Source organism: Globicephala melas, chromosome 4, assembly GCF_963455315.2.
Source record: "Globicephala melas chromosome 4, mGloMel1.2, whole genome shotgun sequence".
Taxonomy (NCBI): domain Eukaryota; kingdom Metazoa; phylum Chordata; class Mammalia; order Artiodactyla; family Delphinidae; genus Globicephala; species Globicephala melas.
The window spans coordinates 142,663,212-142,680,260 of NC_083317.1; the positions used below are offsets into that span (position 1 = coordinate 142,663,212).

The 17,049-nt window shown below is 39.5% G+C and overlaps 1 protein-coding gene across 2 annotated transcripts in view; it reads left to right on the forward strand.

Moving 5' to 3' along the window:
• Positions 1–17,049, forward strand: part of LOC115863453 (ubiquitin-conjugating enzyme E2 E2) — a 352,617-nt gene that overhangs the window by 294,779 nt on the left and 40,789 nt on the right. For both annotated transcript variants that reach the window (XM_030876330.2, XM_060298646.2), the window contains exon 5: positions 8,457–8,604. In XM_030876330.2, coding sequence (XP_030732190.1) covers positions 8,457–8,604 — 148 coding nt within the window. The remainder of the gene's footprint in view (positions 1–8,456; positions 8,605–17,049) is intronic.

Below are 17,049 nucleotides of genomic sequence, written 5' to 3' on the forward strand. Positions count from 1 at the left end.
ACAATCTGCGCTCACACTAGTGTTGTTCTTGAAACCCATGAAGAAGCAAATGCAAAACACTCCACCAACCAAGGCGCATGGGATTTCTACAGAAAAATAAATAATGTACACGGAGGATGAACTCACACTCAACAGTTACAATCCACACTCTGATACAATCCTGCCATAAAGGAGAATCTGCTGGAGACCATTACTGAAACCTGAGACAGTGGAACGAGTCAAAAGAGACAAGATAATGTTTAAGGAGTACAAGACGGAAAAGAAAGCACAGTGAAAGAACAAGTCACTGATAAAAAAGAACACACAAATGTGGAAAACCAAATTGCGCCTCATTCACTATAGGTATGTTCCTGAAGCATTCTACACAAATTGAATTTTTATAAGAAGGAGTCTAATGATTGGTCCTTAAGTCATTGCAAGCATCGTGCCTTGCAGGAGGTAGGAGTCATCCATTGCTGTGTGGTTAGAAATTGGGAATTGAATACGGTGTCCCAACTCCCAATAGATTTGCTGCTCAGGATGGGGGAAAGTTTCTAGTTGCATCTTTTTCTACATCTGTACTTCCAAGGAACTGAGAAAGACCTTTTTAAACTTCAGTGTCTATGGTATAAAGTGTTTTTATTTTTAATCATTTAAATTGTGCTTGAAGCTTTTCCAGCGTAGCTCTGGCCCACAGCCAGATGGAGCGTGCTCTGTGGTCTCAGTCACAGCAGGGCGGGGATCATGTTCACACATCGTGGTTTCTAGGTGATGTTTCATTTTCATTCCCTTACTGCCAGTTATTCAAGGTGAAATCTACTTCCAGTGTTTTGTTTTTTGTTTCAGTTCAGGGAGGGTTTTTGTTTTGTTTTGCTGATGTGTATTTCTTAGTGTGTCTTTACGATTTGTGATTCCCCTCCCTTAGAATGGATTTTTCCAGTTTTTATTTTGCCGCTAATACTTTAAAATAATCTTAGGATGTATTCATTGTTGGGACAGTGCTCTTAAGTCGGTTTTAAGAAAAGAGCACTTGAGATCTCTAGGAGGGTGGTAGGACTAACATTTTTAAATGTGCACTAAAAACCGTTCAGATAAAGAGTTTCATAGTGAGTCTGTGGCCAAGATCCACTTGAATGATGGTAACCCTGCTATTTTGGGGCCTTTGTTACATGATTCACTGATTTATGGCACAGGGGCTCCAAATATTTCCTCTCTGGGTCTCCGTGGAAAGTCTTTTTAAGAGGAACGTATTTCTCACTGATCTCATACTTCCTCAGTAAAATCGCAGTGCCATTTATCTCCTGATCAAAACATTTTTTTGAAAACTGGAAGCTATGTTAAAAATAGAGGTTATTACTGAAATCTTATTTGAATTGATTAGTTTTACTGTCCTTATCAGCTTTCCGGCTTTGAGGTGTTTATTTGCTTTACGACATTTTTCTAAATTATGTGTAGACTCCGTCGGACAGAAATACTTTCTTAAAATATTTTCTTCTCTATCTCTATTCGTACCCTACATGACCCCTCTCCCCGTTCAGAGCAGCTTTCTGTCTGTGGATGGCATGTTATCTCTGCTCTAGAGCAGGGGCATGGGAGAAAGAAAGCATGTTTAAAGTTCAGGTGACGGGGAGTTATTGCATGAACACGTGCATCCTGCAATGATCTTGTAGAACTAGGAGAGGTGAAGGAGGGAGAGAGGATTCACACTGCTCCAGCTCCTGCTGGGGGCCAGGCCTGGTGTTGAGGGTTACCTTGTAGTACAGTCATCACAGCCCCTATGGGGATAGCTGTTGTTTCCCCATTTTTGCACATGAGGAACCTGAATCCCAGAGATGCTACGTTGATCTGTCCAAAGTCAGGATTCCAGCCCAAGTCCAGCTACTCCCAAAACCACATATTCTTTTTACAGTACAGCTCCTGGATCTTGGTACTAGAATGGGCCTTAGAAATCAGCTAGTTTAAGTCTCTCACTTTGTCAGGAAATAGAGGCTCAGAGTAGCAAGCAACTTACGCGAGATCATTCGCTGCCTAGTAGCATTCTTCTGTGCTGTAGTCAACACAAAGAATCTTATTACCTGTTTCTAAAATTATTTTTGTAATAAACCCCAGTCTCCTCATCTTTTATTTTTTTGTCTGACTTCAGATCCTATTTTTTTAATATACAGTTTTTAAAGGTTCCACTCCATTTACAGTTATTACATATGTTGGCTGTGTTCCCCGTGTTGTACAGTACATCCTTGTAGCCTGTCTTACACCCAAAATAGTTTGTACCTCCCCCTCCCCTGCCCCAAGTTGCCTCTCCCCACTGGTAACCACTAGTCTGTTCTCTATAGAGGTGATTCTGTGAAGGATGGAAGTAACAGAGCTTTTAAGGTACCTTTTTTAGGTAAAGGAAGGAGGCAACTGGAAACTATATATACAAACGTGTGTTTTTTTCCTGTAGCTGCTGTACCAAATTAACTCAAATTTTGTGGCTTAAAACAACTGCAGTTTCTTTCTTACAGTTCTGGAAGTCAGAAAACTAAAATTAGGGTGTCAGCAGGGCTGCATTCGCTCTGGAGGTTTCAGGGGGAATCTGTTTCCTTGCATTTTCCAGCTTCTAGAGACCAGCGGCATCCCTTAGCTCACCCCTTAGGCCTCTTCCCTCACATCACTCCGACGCCTTCCTTCTGTCATCACATCCCCTACTGATCTTCCTGCCTCCCTCTTATAAAGCTGTTTTGATGATATCAAGCCCACCAGACAATCCAGGGCAATCCCCCCTTCTCAAGGTAACTTAATCACACCTGCAAAGTCCCTTGTAAAGTAGCGTATTCCCAGGTTCCAGGGGTTAGTACAGGGACATCTTCGGGGGGATAGGGCTTTATTCTGTCCAGCACACACACACTCACACACACACATACACGCGTGCACACACACACATATGCCTGTGTGGGTATTTATGTATCACACATAAATTAAGACCCCTCTCATCCAGAATTATCTGGGAATTAGCCGTTCTGGCTAAATTAGTTTTCTGTATCACTATATGCAAATCATGTTTTAAAACTTTCTTAGTATATGGAAAATGTCTGAAATGTGCTGTCTTCCTGTCTTTGAAAATGGGATCCTCTGTAATTCTCCCTCTCCTTGAGGAATTGAGGGCTACCGTTGTAAAACATCAATATTGAGCTGAGCTTCAAATACAGCGGTAAATGCAAGGGCAGGAACAACCCTGTGATAATTTTGGGAGGACTAGAAGATCCGCAAGGCCATAAAAAACACTGACGTGGCTTGGCGTGAGGTTACGGCTGTCACCGTGAATGGGGTTTGGAAGAACCTTTGCCCGCAGTTTGTTCACGCTTTTCGTGGATTTGAGAAGGTGAATGAGGAGTCCAAAGAGGTCGTCAGCAGCGTAGTGACCCTCAGCGAGAAGCCGGAGCCAGATCTGCAAGGGGACGACTTCATGGAACTCCTTGTCGTGCAACACGAGGGGCTTACTAATGCAGACCTGATGGAATTGGATCTTCATCCAGCGAAAGGATGAAGAGAGACAAGAGGAGGAAGAAGTAACTGAAGAACCGAAGGGATTCACGATGCAGGAAATGGCAGGGGATTTTCTTTATTTGAAGAGGCGCTGTTAGTTTTTGAGGTACAGGATCAGAAGGTAGAACGGTACACGGAGGTTGCAGCAGCCGCTCAGAATGCAACCCAGTGCTACCGTGTCATCTATGACGAGAAAAAAAGAGCTACTACCCAGGCATCGCTGGATCGATTTTTCAAGAGGATGGATAGAATTGAATCCAGCAAGGAACCAGATCCTGCGCCATCAGCGTCAGGCGTGAGTGACACTGCAGCTGGCCCTCCGTCCCCTATTGCTGAAGATCCTTCAACTCTGCCATCTCCCACCTCCCCTCCCTCCTCCAGTCAGTAACTCTTCTTGCCTGTTCCCTCGATGCCAGCCCCTGTGTGCCAGCTGCTGTACTGCACTACTGTACTTTTCAAGGTACTGCACTGTAAGATTTAAAATGTTTTCTTTATTTTTTGTGTTTGTGTTTTATGTATTATTTGTTTGAAAAGTATTACAGCCTATTACAGTACAGTACTATGTAGCCAATTGTGTTAGTGGGGTACCTAAGCTAATTTCATTGGATCTCCCAACACATTCCGTTTGTATGTAAGGGACTTACTGTAATTAGAAATTGGCAGAAAACATACACATCCTCTCTCATGGAAGAGAGTATCCAGATAACAATTAATCACATGAAAACGTGTTCAACATCATTAGCAGCTAAGGAAATGCAAATTAAAGCCTCAATGAGGTATCACTGAACCCTAGCGGAATGGCTAAAATAAAGCACGTTGATAGCACTAAATGCCAGTGAGGACGCAGAGAGACTGGATCACTCCGCTGGCGAGCATGTAAAATGGTACATCTGCTCCGGAAAGAAGTCTGGCAGCTTCTTATAACGCTACATATGAGCTCACCGTACATCCCAACAATTGCACTCTTGGACATTTGCCCCAGAGAAATAAAAACTTACGTTCACACAAACACAGAGAAACGTCCATACCAGCTTGATTTGTCATAACTAAAAACGGGAAGCAATCCATTGTCCTTCAGTGGGTAAATGGTTAAACAAACTGGTGCATCCATATCGTGGATTACTACTCAGCAGTAAAGCAGCGAAGTCTTGATACATGCAACGACTTAGACGGATCACAAGAGTATTGTGCAGAGTGAAAAGCATCCAGTTTCAAAAAGTTACATCCTGTATGATTTCAATTATATAGCCTTCTTGAAATGACAGAATTATAGAGAGAGGAATAGAGTTGTGTTTGTTGGGAATTCAGAAGTCGGGGGAGGACTGTGGCTAGTGAAGGGTCTCACAAAGGATGTTTGTGATGGACTGTTCTGTGTCTCGACAGCGGCGATGCGCACACAAATCTACCCGTGATACAATTGCATAGGAACACGTATATCCATCAGTACATGGATCCATCCTCTGTGTCGGTATCACTGTCCTGTGATATTGGGGGAAAGTGGGGGAAGGATGTAGGTGATCTGTCTGTATTCTTTCCTACAACCGCATGTGAATCTGTACTTAGCTCAGAATTAAAAGTTTTTAAAAAAAAATAAAAGAACAGGCATTGAGGCTGAACGGGAGAGCATGGACTTTTGGATCAACAAGGTTGTGTTCAGATTCCGGCTCCACCACTTACAAGCTGTGGGACCATGAGCCAGTTCTTAACCTCTCTGTGCCTCCGTTTCTTCATTTTTTTTTTACCACAATAAATTTAGTGAACATTCATTATCTCATATAGATCCAAAGTTAAAGAAATAGGGGAAAATAATTTTATTTTAAAAATGTATTTTTATTTTCTTAAACCCTTAGGATTTGCTCTCTGAACCACTTTCATACATAACGAACAGCAGTCTTTACCATGTTGTACATTATGTCCCTAGTGCTTATGTATCTTACTGGGAGTGTGTGTCTTTTTTTTTTTTTTTTTAATTTTTTTTGGCTGCCTTGGGTCTTCGTTGCTGCGTGCTGGCTTTCTCTAGTTGTGGCGAGTGAGGGCTACTCTTCATTGCGGTGCGCGGGCTTCTCATTGCGGTGGCTTCTCTTGTTGCGGAGCATGGGCTCTAGGCACATGGGCTTCAGTAGTTGTGGCACGCGGGCTCAGTAGTTGTGGCACGTGGGCTCAGTAGTTGTGGCTTGCGGGCTCTAGAGCACAGGCTCAGTAGTTGTGGCGCACGGGCTTAGTTGCTCCGCGGCAATGTGGGATCTTCCTGCACCAGGGCTCGAACCCGTGTCCCCTGCATTGGCAGGCGGATTCTTAACCACTGTGCAACCAGGGAAGTCCCTGGAAGTGTGTATCTTTTGACTGCCTTCACCCAGTTCCCCCTCTGCCCACAAATCTGATCCTTTTTCTGTGAGTTTGTTTTTGAAGTATAGTTGACCTACAACACTGTCTTAGTTCCTAATACACAATATAGTGATTCAGTATTTCTGTACATTTCAAAATGATCCCCACAATCAGTGTAGTTACAATATGTCACCATACAAAGGATATTACATTATGATTGACTATATTCCCCACACTCTACATTTCATACCTGTGACTCATTTATCTTGTAATTGCAAGTTTATCATGTACCTTTAATCTCCTTCACCAATTTCTCTCCTCTCCCCACCAACCTCCCTTCTGGCAACCACCTGTTTGTTCTCTGTATCTGTGACTGCTTCTGCTAAGTTTGTTCATTTGTTTTGTTTTTTAGATTCCACATGTAAGTGAAATCATACAGTATTTATCTTTCTCTGTCTGATTGATTTCACTTAGCATTATACCCTCTAGGTCCATCCATATTGTTGCAAATGGCAAGATTTCATTCGTTTTTATGGCTGAGTAATATTCCAGTGTGTGTGTGTGTACACTACATCTTTATTCATTCATTTATCGATGAACACTTACGTTGCTTCCATATCTTCTATTGTAAATAATACTGCCATGAGCATAGGAGTGCATATATCTTTTCAAATTAGTGTTTTCATCTTCTTCAGATAAATGCCCAGGAGTGGAATTGCTGGATCATATCATAGGAATATAAATTGGTGCAGCAACAATGGAAAACAGCATGGAGATTCCTCAGTTTCTTTATTTAATAAAATTTTTTTGTTTTATTTAGATATAATTGACATATAACATTGTATTAATTTTAGGTGTACAACACACTCATTTGATATAGGTATATATTTTGAAATAAGTACCACAGTAAGTTTAGTTAGCATCTACCAACCTCACATACTTACAGCTTCTTTTTAAAGTGAGTACGATAATAATGCTTCCCTCCTTTACTCATTTTGATGATTAACTGGCTCAGAGTAGTCTGAGCTAGGTTTTTCTCTTTTTTTACATTTTATTGGAGTATAGTTGATTTACAGTAGTTGTGTTAGTTTCAGGTGTACAGCAAAGTGATTCAGTTATACATATATATACATATATCCATTCTTTTCCCATATAGGTTATTACAGAGTATTGAGTAGAGTTCCCTGTGCTATACAGTAGGAGTTTGAGATTAACATACACACATTACTATATAAAATAGGTAACCAACAAGGATCTACTGTATAGCACAGGAAACTCAGATAGGTTTTAAAAATATGGTATTATAGACAAAAGCCACTCATCACGTACACTGGATCATAAAAGTATTTTGTCTTTTCATCTAGCACTTAAATAGCTAGGTACTCTCACTTCTCTGCAGAATTTTAATATCACAGGTATTCTCTATTTTATTAACTTCTGCCCATTCCTCTCTACTTTCATAGGATTTACTCTATTCTTTTTTCTTCCTTTGGGCACAACTCAGGAAACTTCTTCCTTTTTAATATATGCATTTGAAACTGTAGATTTCTCTTTCATTAACTGTTTTAGGCCAATCACAGATTTTGGTATTGGCAACCCAACATTTTCACTGTCACTCAGTTATAAACATAGCTGATTTTTTTCTTTGATCCAAGAATTATTTGAAAATGTATTTTTCAGTTTGCAAACGTATGAAGGGGGACCTTAATAGTCTTAATAATTTTTGGAAATACGTTAAGCTTTCTTTGTGGCTTAGCATGTGATCAGTTTTTATAAATGTTTCTTATGTGCTTGGAAAAGAATAAGTATCCTTTAGTTGTTGAGCATGGAATTTCATCTTCATTCAGTACCTTAATTTTGTTAATTTGGCTTTTCATATTTTCAGTATCCCATTCCTGGGCATATATCTGGAGAAAACCATAATTTGAAAAGATACATGCACCCCAATGTTCATTGCAGCACTGTTTGCAATAGCCAAAACATGGGAGCAATCTAAACGTCCATCGACAGAGGAATGGATAAAGAAGATGTGGTACATATATATATATATGTGTGTGTGTGTGTGTGTATACACACACACACACACACACACACAGATACAATGGAATATTACTCAGCCACAAAAAAAGAATGAAATAATGCCATTTGCAGGCACATGGATGGACCTAGAGATTAACATACTAAGTGAAGTAAGTCAGACAGAGAAAGACAAGTATCATGTGATATCACTCATATGTGGAATCTGATTTTTAAAATTGATACAGATGAACTTATTTACAAAACAGAAACAAACTCACAGATTTCAAAAACAAACCTATGGTTACCAAAGGGGAAACGTGGGCTGGGAGGGATAAATCAGAAGCTTGGGATTAACATACACACACTACTATATTTAAAATAGATAACCAACAAGGACCTCTACTGTATAGCACAGGGAACTCTACTCAATATTCTGTGATAACCTATATGGGTAAAGACTCTGAAAAAGAGTGAATATATGTTTATGTATAACTGACTCACTTAGCTGTACACCTGAAACTAACACAACACTGTAAATCAACTATAATAAAATTTTATGAATAAATAAATAGTGTGTCTATTTATATCAACTTTACATTTTCTTCTAGGTTACCTTCCGAACCAGAATTTATCACTGTAATATTAACAGCCAAGGCGTGATCTGTCTGGACATCCTGAAAGACAACTGGAGTCCGGCCCTCACCATTTCTAAAGTTCTCCTGTCCATCTGCTCTCTTCTTACAGACTGCAATCCCGGTAAGAGACTTGTAATCCAGTGTAGAATTGGAGCTACTCAAGGCTTGAATGTCAGACCTTAGTAATTTGTTTACCACCGCCAATACTACCACTAGCACTATTATTTTTATTCTTATTGATCTTAAATTTTCATAGTTTGTAACTGCTTTCTTTTTCAATTCAGTCTGGTCATTGGTCTTTCAAAAACATTATTTGCCAAGAAGGAAAAAGCATAGTGTGATAAGCATGAATGAAAAATCATTTTAGATGGGGAAGTGCATTTAAAGAATGCGTTACAGGGGCTTCCCTGGTGGCACAGTGGTTGAGAGTCCGCCTGCCGATGCAGGGGACACAGGTTCGTGCCCCGGTCTGGGAAGATCCCACATGCCGCGGAGCGGCTGCGCCCGTGAGCCATGGCCGCTGGGCCTGAGCTAATAATAAAAATTCAAATTGAATAGCTAGATGTTTAATTAGGTGCCTACCAGAAGATGTTCACTTGGGAAACGTGGGCTATTAAAATCTGACAGCCACCAGGCAGCACCACACAGACGTCACCATTTTCGCATCTCAATAATCGTGCATCCTTACAAGCTATTAGGGCCAAAAAACTCCTGAACTAGGAAATACCCAAAAAGTCAACGAGGAAATACAGCTTCCCAGGAAACCTGAAAAGAGCCTATGGCCAAGCCCTGAGGCTTGCTGGTGTGCTTAATACTGAAAATTCTTACTTCCTGTCTTCCTAGATGCACGATTACATGTCTTTGACCAGCTTCTTTTAACTAAAAGACTAACCAACTGCCAATTTTTTTACATATTTGGGTGTATTTTGGAAAATACAAAAATCCAAAGGTTTTTCATTGGGATTTTCATTGATGTTCTCAATGAGAAATTCTTCATTGAGTAGTTAATTAATAGTCTTAATGTTTTTTGAGATTCCATCTACCATGTTCAGGAATGAACTCACTAGATAAGTGAAGTTTTAGACGAGAGAAATGGCAAATGGGAATCGAGGTCTCTCTTAGGTCCCTGGCTGGTTAATAAAACGTGAAGAAATTATCATCTTTTCCATTTTTGTATGTTTGTTGTTTTTCAATAATAAAAATTTTTTTAGTGAAGGCATTTAAAAGCAATCTAATTAAATTGTGATATATGTAGACTATATATAACAAATTAATGGTTTTAACACCAAAAAGAAAATATAGTTGTGCAAGATCATTATAAAATATTTTTTAAATTAATTCGTACTTCATGCCAGATAGTGAAGTTCAATCATGATGTACTAGTTTAAAAGTAAACGACAAATACTTTGTTTTTTCAGTCTCACTATTCCCATTTCAATCCTGTTTATCTCTGTGACTGTATAACCTCATTTGGAGGTCTTGTCTTAAAAAGGCTTTTTGTGTGTGTGCTATTTCCTTTCGGAAATGTTGCAACGTGGGGCTACATCTGCCTCCCCACTCTCCAGAAAATACTTCTTCTGGGGTTTGCTGAAATTTGGAGACGAGGGGTTTTTCTGTTTTTTAGAGAAAAAATTTATTTTGAGAGGTAAGTCACTTATTCAGGAGACTTTTGGTGTCACGTTATCATGCCGTACACCTTAAACTCACAGTGTTATATGTCGGTTATAGCTCCATAAAACTGGGGAAAAAAGAAAGAAAGCAAAAAAAGACTTCTGAGACTCTACTATTTATGAGGCACTTCTGAGCCTCACACAAGGTGAATAAGAAGTCTTCACTTCTTATACATGGAATAAGGTGTCACTTCACACTTAGAGAAAACTTGGTGCTGAGAGGCAGTCCTTACCCCAGAGGGAACCACGTGAGCTGAAATGGACCCATCACCTCATTCTCTTCTCTATGGAGGTGACGCTCCCCCAGAGCCTTCTCTCAGCAGTCAAGAAAGGTTTCTGTTCCGTAAGTTAGAGTTTTTTCTGTGTCTCAGAAAATTAGAGACACATTCTGCAAAAAAAATTAAAAAATCACCCCTGGCTAAAGCAAAATCACATAAATAGGATAAATAGATTTTGAAAATTATGCTATGAATAGTAAGAAAAAACCTAAAGCTAGTAATGTTCCTTAAGTGTCACCAACTAGAGATAGCCTATCTGGTATAAGAATAGAATACTCTCTGTAAAATACATGGTAACAAACTAAGTGTTCATACTTTAACACACGTAAAAAAGGTTTCTAATCGGCACATCATTTACAGGTACGTTCACACTTCTGGGGTTTTAAACAAAGTTATCAAAAACAAGTCAAAAAAGCACATTGTTTTGTTCAGTGGATTTATTTCACACTGTTTTCTGGTACACTTCCTTCTAGTCTCTGTTGATTTTTCTCCCTAGATTTATGTTAAACTTCAATCTAACCTATTTTCAAACAGTCACAAATGTAAGTTTGATAGACTATGAATAAAGATTTTCTTACACTGAATCTGCAGACCTGTTTTAACACCAGAAGTGCTGTCAGCTCAGAAGCAGGCTTTGCATGAAGACACAGATTTAACCAGCTTTATAAGGGCTCCCACTCTTGTTCCTGCATGAACTGGGGGGTTTTTTTCATCTTTTTTCATATTTTTCTCATAATTTACATTTATCTCTTTCAAGAATTTTCGGTCCATTCAGAACAGATGTTTTGTGTTTCCGTGTGGGGCTGCACACCCTTTCTTGCATGGTATTGATAGTCAGCAGATATAGATTTAAAAACCAGCTCCACTGTTTATTACCTGTGTGACCTGGTACCAGCCATTTAACTTTCCTCACCCTCCGTTCATTATATCAAACGGACGTTATCCTCAGCTGCACCTAAATCACAGGATTCCTGTGAGTTTAAAATGAGATGGTGTATGTGAAAGCCCTCTGTCAGCATAATGGATTGTTCTTGATGTTATCTCTCAGAATATTTAGGACTCCAAATGGGCATCCATTTGATGTGATAAGTACCCACTCAGCTGCATTTAACTGAGAGAAGATAGTATTAAGTAATCTCTAACAAGCACCACCTCCTCAGCATGGACCCTCTTGGATTTTTTAATCTGAAAAAAAAGCCTAGTCCTGAATTAGTAGTGCCGAGACTATATTATCTCTTGGGAAGGATTATCTGTCAGGTGGCAGATGTCCAACCGTTACCAGCCAGTGGACGGGTGCACCAGGGGTAACTGTTCTGTTCCCAGCAGGTCTGTTCTAGGCAGGTCTCCCTGTTCACACTTCACAGGGGTGTTTATTGGGCCTGCCGTGACACTCTGCCTAGTCAGGCATAGCTGGCTGCCAGAGTATGGCTGTGACACACTGCTGGGGGCAAAGGGACAGCCAGAGGAGAGGAGGTTGATGGGCTCAGAAGGTCAGCACCAGCCTCCCGGCTCCTCTGCCTGTGGTCCTGCCTGGTGAACAGGATGTAATCCATGAATTGCTGAAGTTTACAGTAGGAAACACGTTTCCATCTTTCATGGCAGAGCCCCTGTTTGTAAACACTCTCTTCTCAAGCGGGTATAAAACTTAAGCTCTGTTCTATTTAATGTCCTCTTTCAAAGTTGGTTTTTGCTGTTTCGTGGTTGCCTTTTCAAACTCTTAGCTGTTTTAGCATATCCTTTATATGAAATCTGTTGATTTATTATTTAAAATCTGCCTATATAACGGTCTTCAGGCCTATTAATAATGGGTATTTTCCCTCATACAAAATGAACTATACTGGGAACACTGACAGTTATGAGATAAAATAAGGTCAACAGTTTTCCTGTCCCAAATGCTTTATTCACAGAGTAATGTCCAGAAATATTAGTAATTTTTTTTCATAAATCTGCGTAACATCTGGCATCATTAATCTCAGTTCTTTCTGCTCTACTACTGTTGCTTTCTAAAGTGTTATGAACTTGTTTGATTCTTTTGTTGTGGTGGTGGTTCCCTAAGTGCTGAAATGGAAGATGTTGGCATTTCATAATATGGGGAAATTCTGAAAAGACAACTTGGTAGTTATAAACTTTTTTGTTCCACACTCTCAGTTCATTTGTACCTAAGCCTCTGTTTCTGTGGTGTGTTCTTAATAGAACCATTCAGGCCTTTTTTTTTTTTTTTTTTTTTTTTGCTGCAAATCTCTACTGAGCTGCTAAGCTTTCCCCTTCATTCTGACTGTGACCCTCAGGCTACTAACTCCTCTCTGCCTCAGCCTTCTGGTCTGTATAATAATGTAGGCATAATGATAGTGCCTACCTTAGGAGACATCATGAGATTCTTGTGAACTGGTTTGATTCTAAATGTGATTCTGACACTGTATCATGCAAAAATTCCCCCCCAAAAAACATATACCACTTAGGAGATGATCGGAAATTGGAAAACCAAGTATTGGATATTGAGGAATGATTGCCAGAAATTTTTAGGCATAATAAAACAGAATTGTGAGGCTGAATTTTTTATCTGTCCTCTCCTTTTAGAGATCCATACTGAGTACTTTGCAAATACACTCTGTGTATTTCATTCCCTGATAATCTGCTTCACACTCCAGGCTGCCTGCGGTGAGCCTGGCCAGCAGGGTCCCGCGTCCATAAACAGCCGAGAGGTCGTCGTCCACCACTTTTCAAGCAGGCAGAACGCCCCAGGCTAGGTCACTTGAAGAAGCTCTGAGCACACCCACAATCGTCACGCTCCTCCCCTCCCCCGCATCATCTGCCGAATGAAATCAAGGATCGGGTGCTCCCAGTCTCAGATTTATGCAGATCTTTATTAGAACAACAAGTGGAGCTAAGAATGGCAGCTAATTAACCCTCCGCCTTACACAGCGATTAAGCCAAGGGTGCACGCAGCTGCAGCTTCCCTGGCGAGAGTTCCGTTCTTCCCAGATGCAGCAAACAGAGGGAGGAATCTGCTCCCCGGGACCCTTTGATAGGGTTCAAATGGCCTCCTCCTTCCCCAGCATCACAGCCCTTAGCTCCAGATCTCTTATGGCCTGTTTTTAAACAACTAATACAATCCTTATCCACCAATTGTCTCAGATACATTAACTTTGATTGTTACCAATTGCTTGTCTTTGCCCTGGTTATGATTCCATAGTAAATTGTGTTACTATTAAATATTAAACTTTTTGATAGTGACTGCTGAGGGGTGGGGACCATAAAATAGGATTAATTATTTCAACACAGATGTATTTGTGTGGATTATTCACACTAAGTTTGTGAGCTCTTAGGCTGATGCAAGGTACACAATGGAATTTAAGAGAATTCCGTTGCTTACAACAGCAGCGCAAACCTTGCTTCCGCATACCCCATTCTACTCCTACACTTGAGAACTGGCAGAGAACAGTTTATTTAACTTAAGTTTAGGGAAAGCTGTAAAAGTGATAAGCCTACCTGTTTTCAAAGCAGGCTATCTTAACAGGAATGCAAAAAAAAAAAATTGATTTTTCTAGAACAGACATTACAAATGGCTACGTAGACATCAGATATCTTCTGATACCTATGACTTTTTTTAAAGTGAGAAGCTTATAATGTAGAAATACACGGTACCACATACAGCTAACTTCAGACTGTTTTCCTTGTTTGTGAAGAATTGGCTTCTCTTCTAGAATATTACATGTTGAATTCCAAAAGCCATTCCAATCAGTACTTCCAAATATAGATGTAAATAAACTGTAATTTGTAGTCATTTATCTTCCCTGATGCCTTATACAAGAAAGAGAAAGCTGTAGTTATATGTAGTTAATTAAACTACCTGGTATTTTAAATACCAGGAGTTAAATGGGGACCAAAAAAATGTATAAAGGGCTTTGGGTTCTGGCTCAGAGTTCGCTGTAGACTCCTGGGGTCACTGCCCCGTCTTGCCCCATCGGTGCCCATAAGCTTACTCAGATCAATTTGGAAATATGCTGTCTAGGGTGTGGAGGTTCTAGAAGAACTGAGGCTTCATTGAGAAGGATGAATAAAACCAGGGAATGTGCATCATTAAAGAAAACGACGTTTCAGTTTTGCGAATGAAAGATGTTTCACAGAAATTATTCTGTACCATCATAAATTAGGTTAGAAAAAACCAGAAAATAGAAATTCTGAGATATTCACCTTGACCTATATATTTATAATTGTGACTCTTGAATGCTATTAAAAGGATTGTCTCCCTACCTTGTCACTCTGTAAAAAGAAACCCTTTATAGTTATCTTACAAGGTATACTGGCGTATAATAATGAAACTGAAAGATCCAGTTGTAACATTTTGTCAAAGGATGATTTTCTCGGAAATATAGAATGATAAAGGAAACTTAAAATTACCTGATCGTGGGTTCAGACTTTGGATTGCCATGTAGTGAAACAAGGGAAAAGGATTCCTCTTTGAGACAAAGAGTTGCCAGGTAAGGATTGGGGGCTTTAGCGTGTAGGTGAGAGATAGAGGTGCAAGTGTCCTAATCAGCCTTTGGTGTTTCTATTGATGCTTCATGTAGGCAAGTCTTTTTTTTTTTTTCTGCCCGTAGACATAAAATAAACTTTATTTTTAGAGCAGTTTTAGTTTTACCGCAAAATCGAGCAGCAAGTACAAAGTGTTTTCATATACGCACACCCACAGCCTCCTCCGCTGTCAGCATCCTGCACCAGAGTGTGCATTTGTTACAGTCAATGGACCTGCATATAGGCTTATCCCTCAGTGTGCGTAGATTACGTTAGAGCTCACTTCTGGTGTTGTACACTCTACAGGTTATGTCAAGTGCATGATGATATGTACTGTTACAGCACCACATAGAATAGCTTCGCCGCCCTAAGAATCCTCCATGCGCCACCTGGTCATCCCTTTCTCATCCCTAACCCCCAGCAACCACTGATCTTTTTCCTGTGTCCATAGTTTTGCCTTTTCCAGAAAGTCATATGTTGGAATCATACAGTATTTACCTTTTCAGATTGGCTTCTTTCAATTAGTGATATGCATTTAAGGTGGCTCCATGTCTTCTCATGGCTTGATGGCGCATTTCTTTTTAGCTCTGAAAAATATTCCATTGTGCGGTTGTAGCACACTTTATCCATTCACCTACTAAAGGACACCTGGGCTCTCTGTTATTTTCCATGGATCTATTTATCTATTCTTTCACAGTGCCACACTGTTTTGATTACTGTAGCTTTATAGTAAATTTTGAAGTTGGAAAGTGTCCGTCCTGTGACTTTGCTCTTTTTCTTTAATATTGTGTTGGCTATTCTGGGTCTTTTGATTCTCCATATACTTTAGATTCAGTTTGTCGATATCCACAAAATATCGATAACTTGCTGGGATTTTGGTTGGGATTGTGTTGAATCTGTAGGTCAAGTTGTGAAGAACTAGCATCTCGACACATTGAGTCTTTCTTTCCATAACACAAATAGCTCCATTTATTTAGTTCCTTTTTGATATCTTTAATCAGAGTTTTGTAGTTTTCCTCGTATAGATCTTGTACACATTTTGTTAGATTCATACCTAAGGATTTCCTTTTATCGGGTGCTAATATAAATGATACTGTGTTTTTAATTACAAATTCCAGTTGTTCATTACTGGAATATAGGAAAGTAATTGACTTTTGTACATCAACTTTGTGTCCAGTAGCATTGTTATAATTACTTATTATTTCTAGGAGAATTTTTTTGTCTCTCAGATTTTCTACCTAGACAGTCATGTCATCTGTGAAAAAATACAGTTTTATTTCTTCCTTCCTAATCCGCATACTATTTTTTTCATTTTCTTCTTTCCTTCTTCTTAGTTAGGACTCCCAGTGTAATGTTGAAAAGGAATAATGAGAGGGGACATTTTTGCCTCTTTCCTGACCTTGGTGAGAAAATGAAAACTTCCTCACCATTAAGTATGATGATTGCTGTAGTTTTTTTGTAGATTCTTAAAATCAAGTTGAGGACGTTTCCCTCTATTTCTAGTTTGCTGAGGGTTTTTTTCATGAATGGGTGTTGGATTGTCAGATGTTTTCTCTGCATCTATTGATACAATCACATGATTTTTCTTCGTTAGCCTGTTGATGTGGTGGTTTTACATTAATTCATTTTGTAATATTGAACCAGTCTTACATACCTGGGATAAATCCCACTTGGTGGTGATGTATACTTCTTCCTAGATATTGTTGCTAATATTTTGTTGAGGATTTTTGCATCAATGTTTATGAGAGATATTGGTCCATAGTTTCCTTTTCTTTTAATGTCCTTGTCTGGTTTTAGTATTAGGGTAACGCTGGCCTCAGAATGAGTTAGGAAGTATTCCCTCTGCTTGTATTTTCTGGAAGAGATTGTAGAGAATCGTTATAATTTCTTCCTTAAATATTTGGTTAGAATTCATCAGTAAACCCATATGGGCCTGGTGCTTTGTGTTTTGGAAGGTCATTAATTACTGGTTCAATTTCTTTAACAGGTATAGGCAGTAGGCAAGTTTTAATCTAACATAACCTTCACTTTGCTATCTTTCCTGAACAGCCAATGTGTCTAGGTTAAAAAGAACATTAGCTTCTTATTATTCTTTTGATAGAT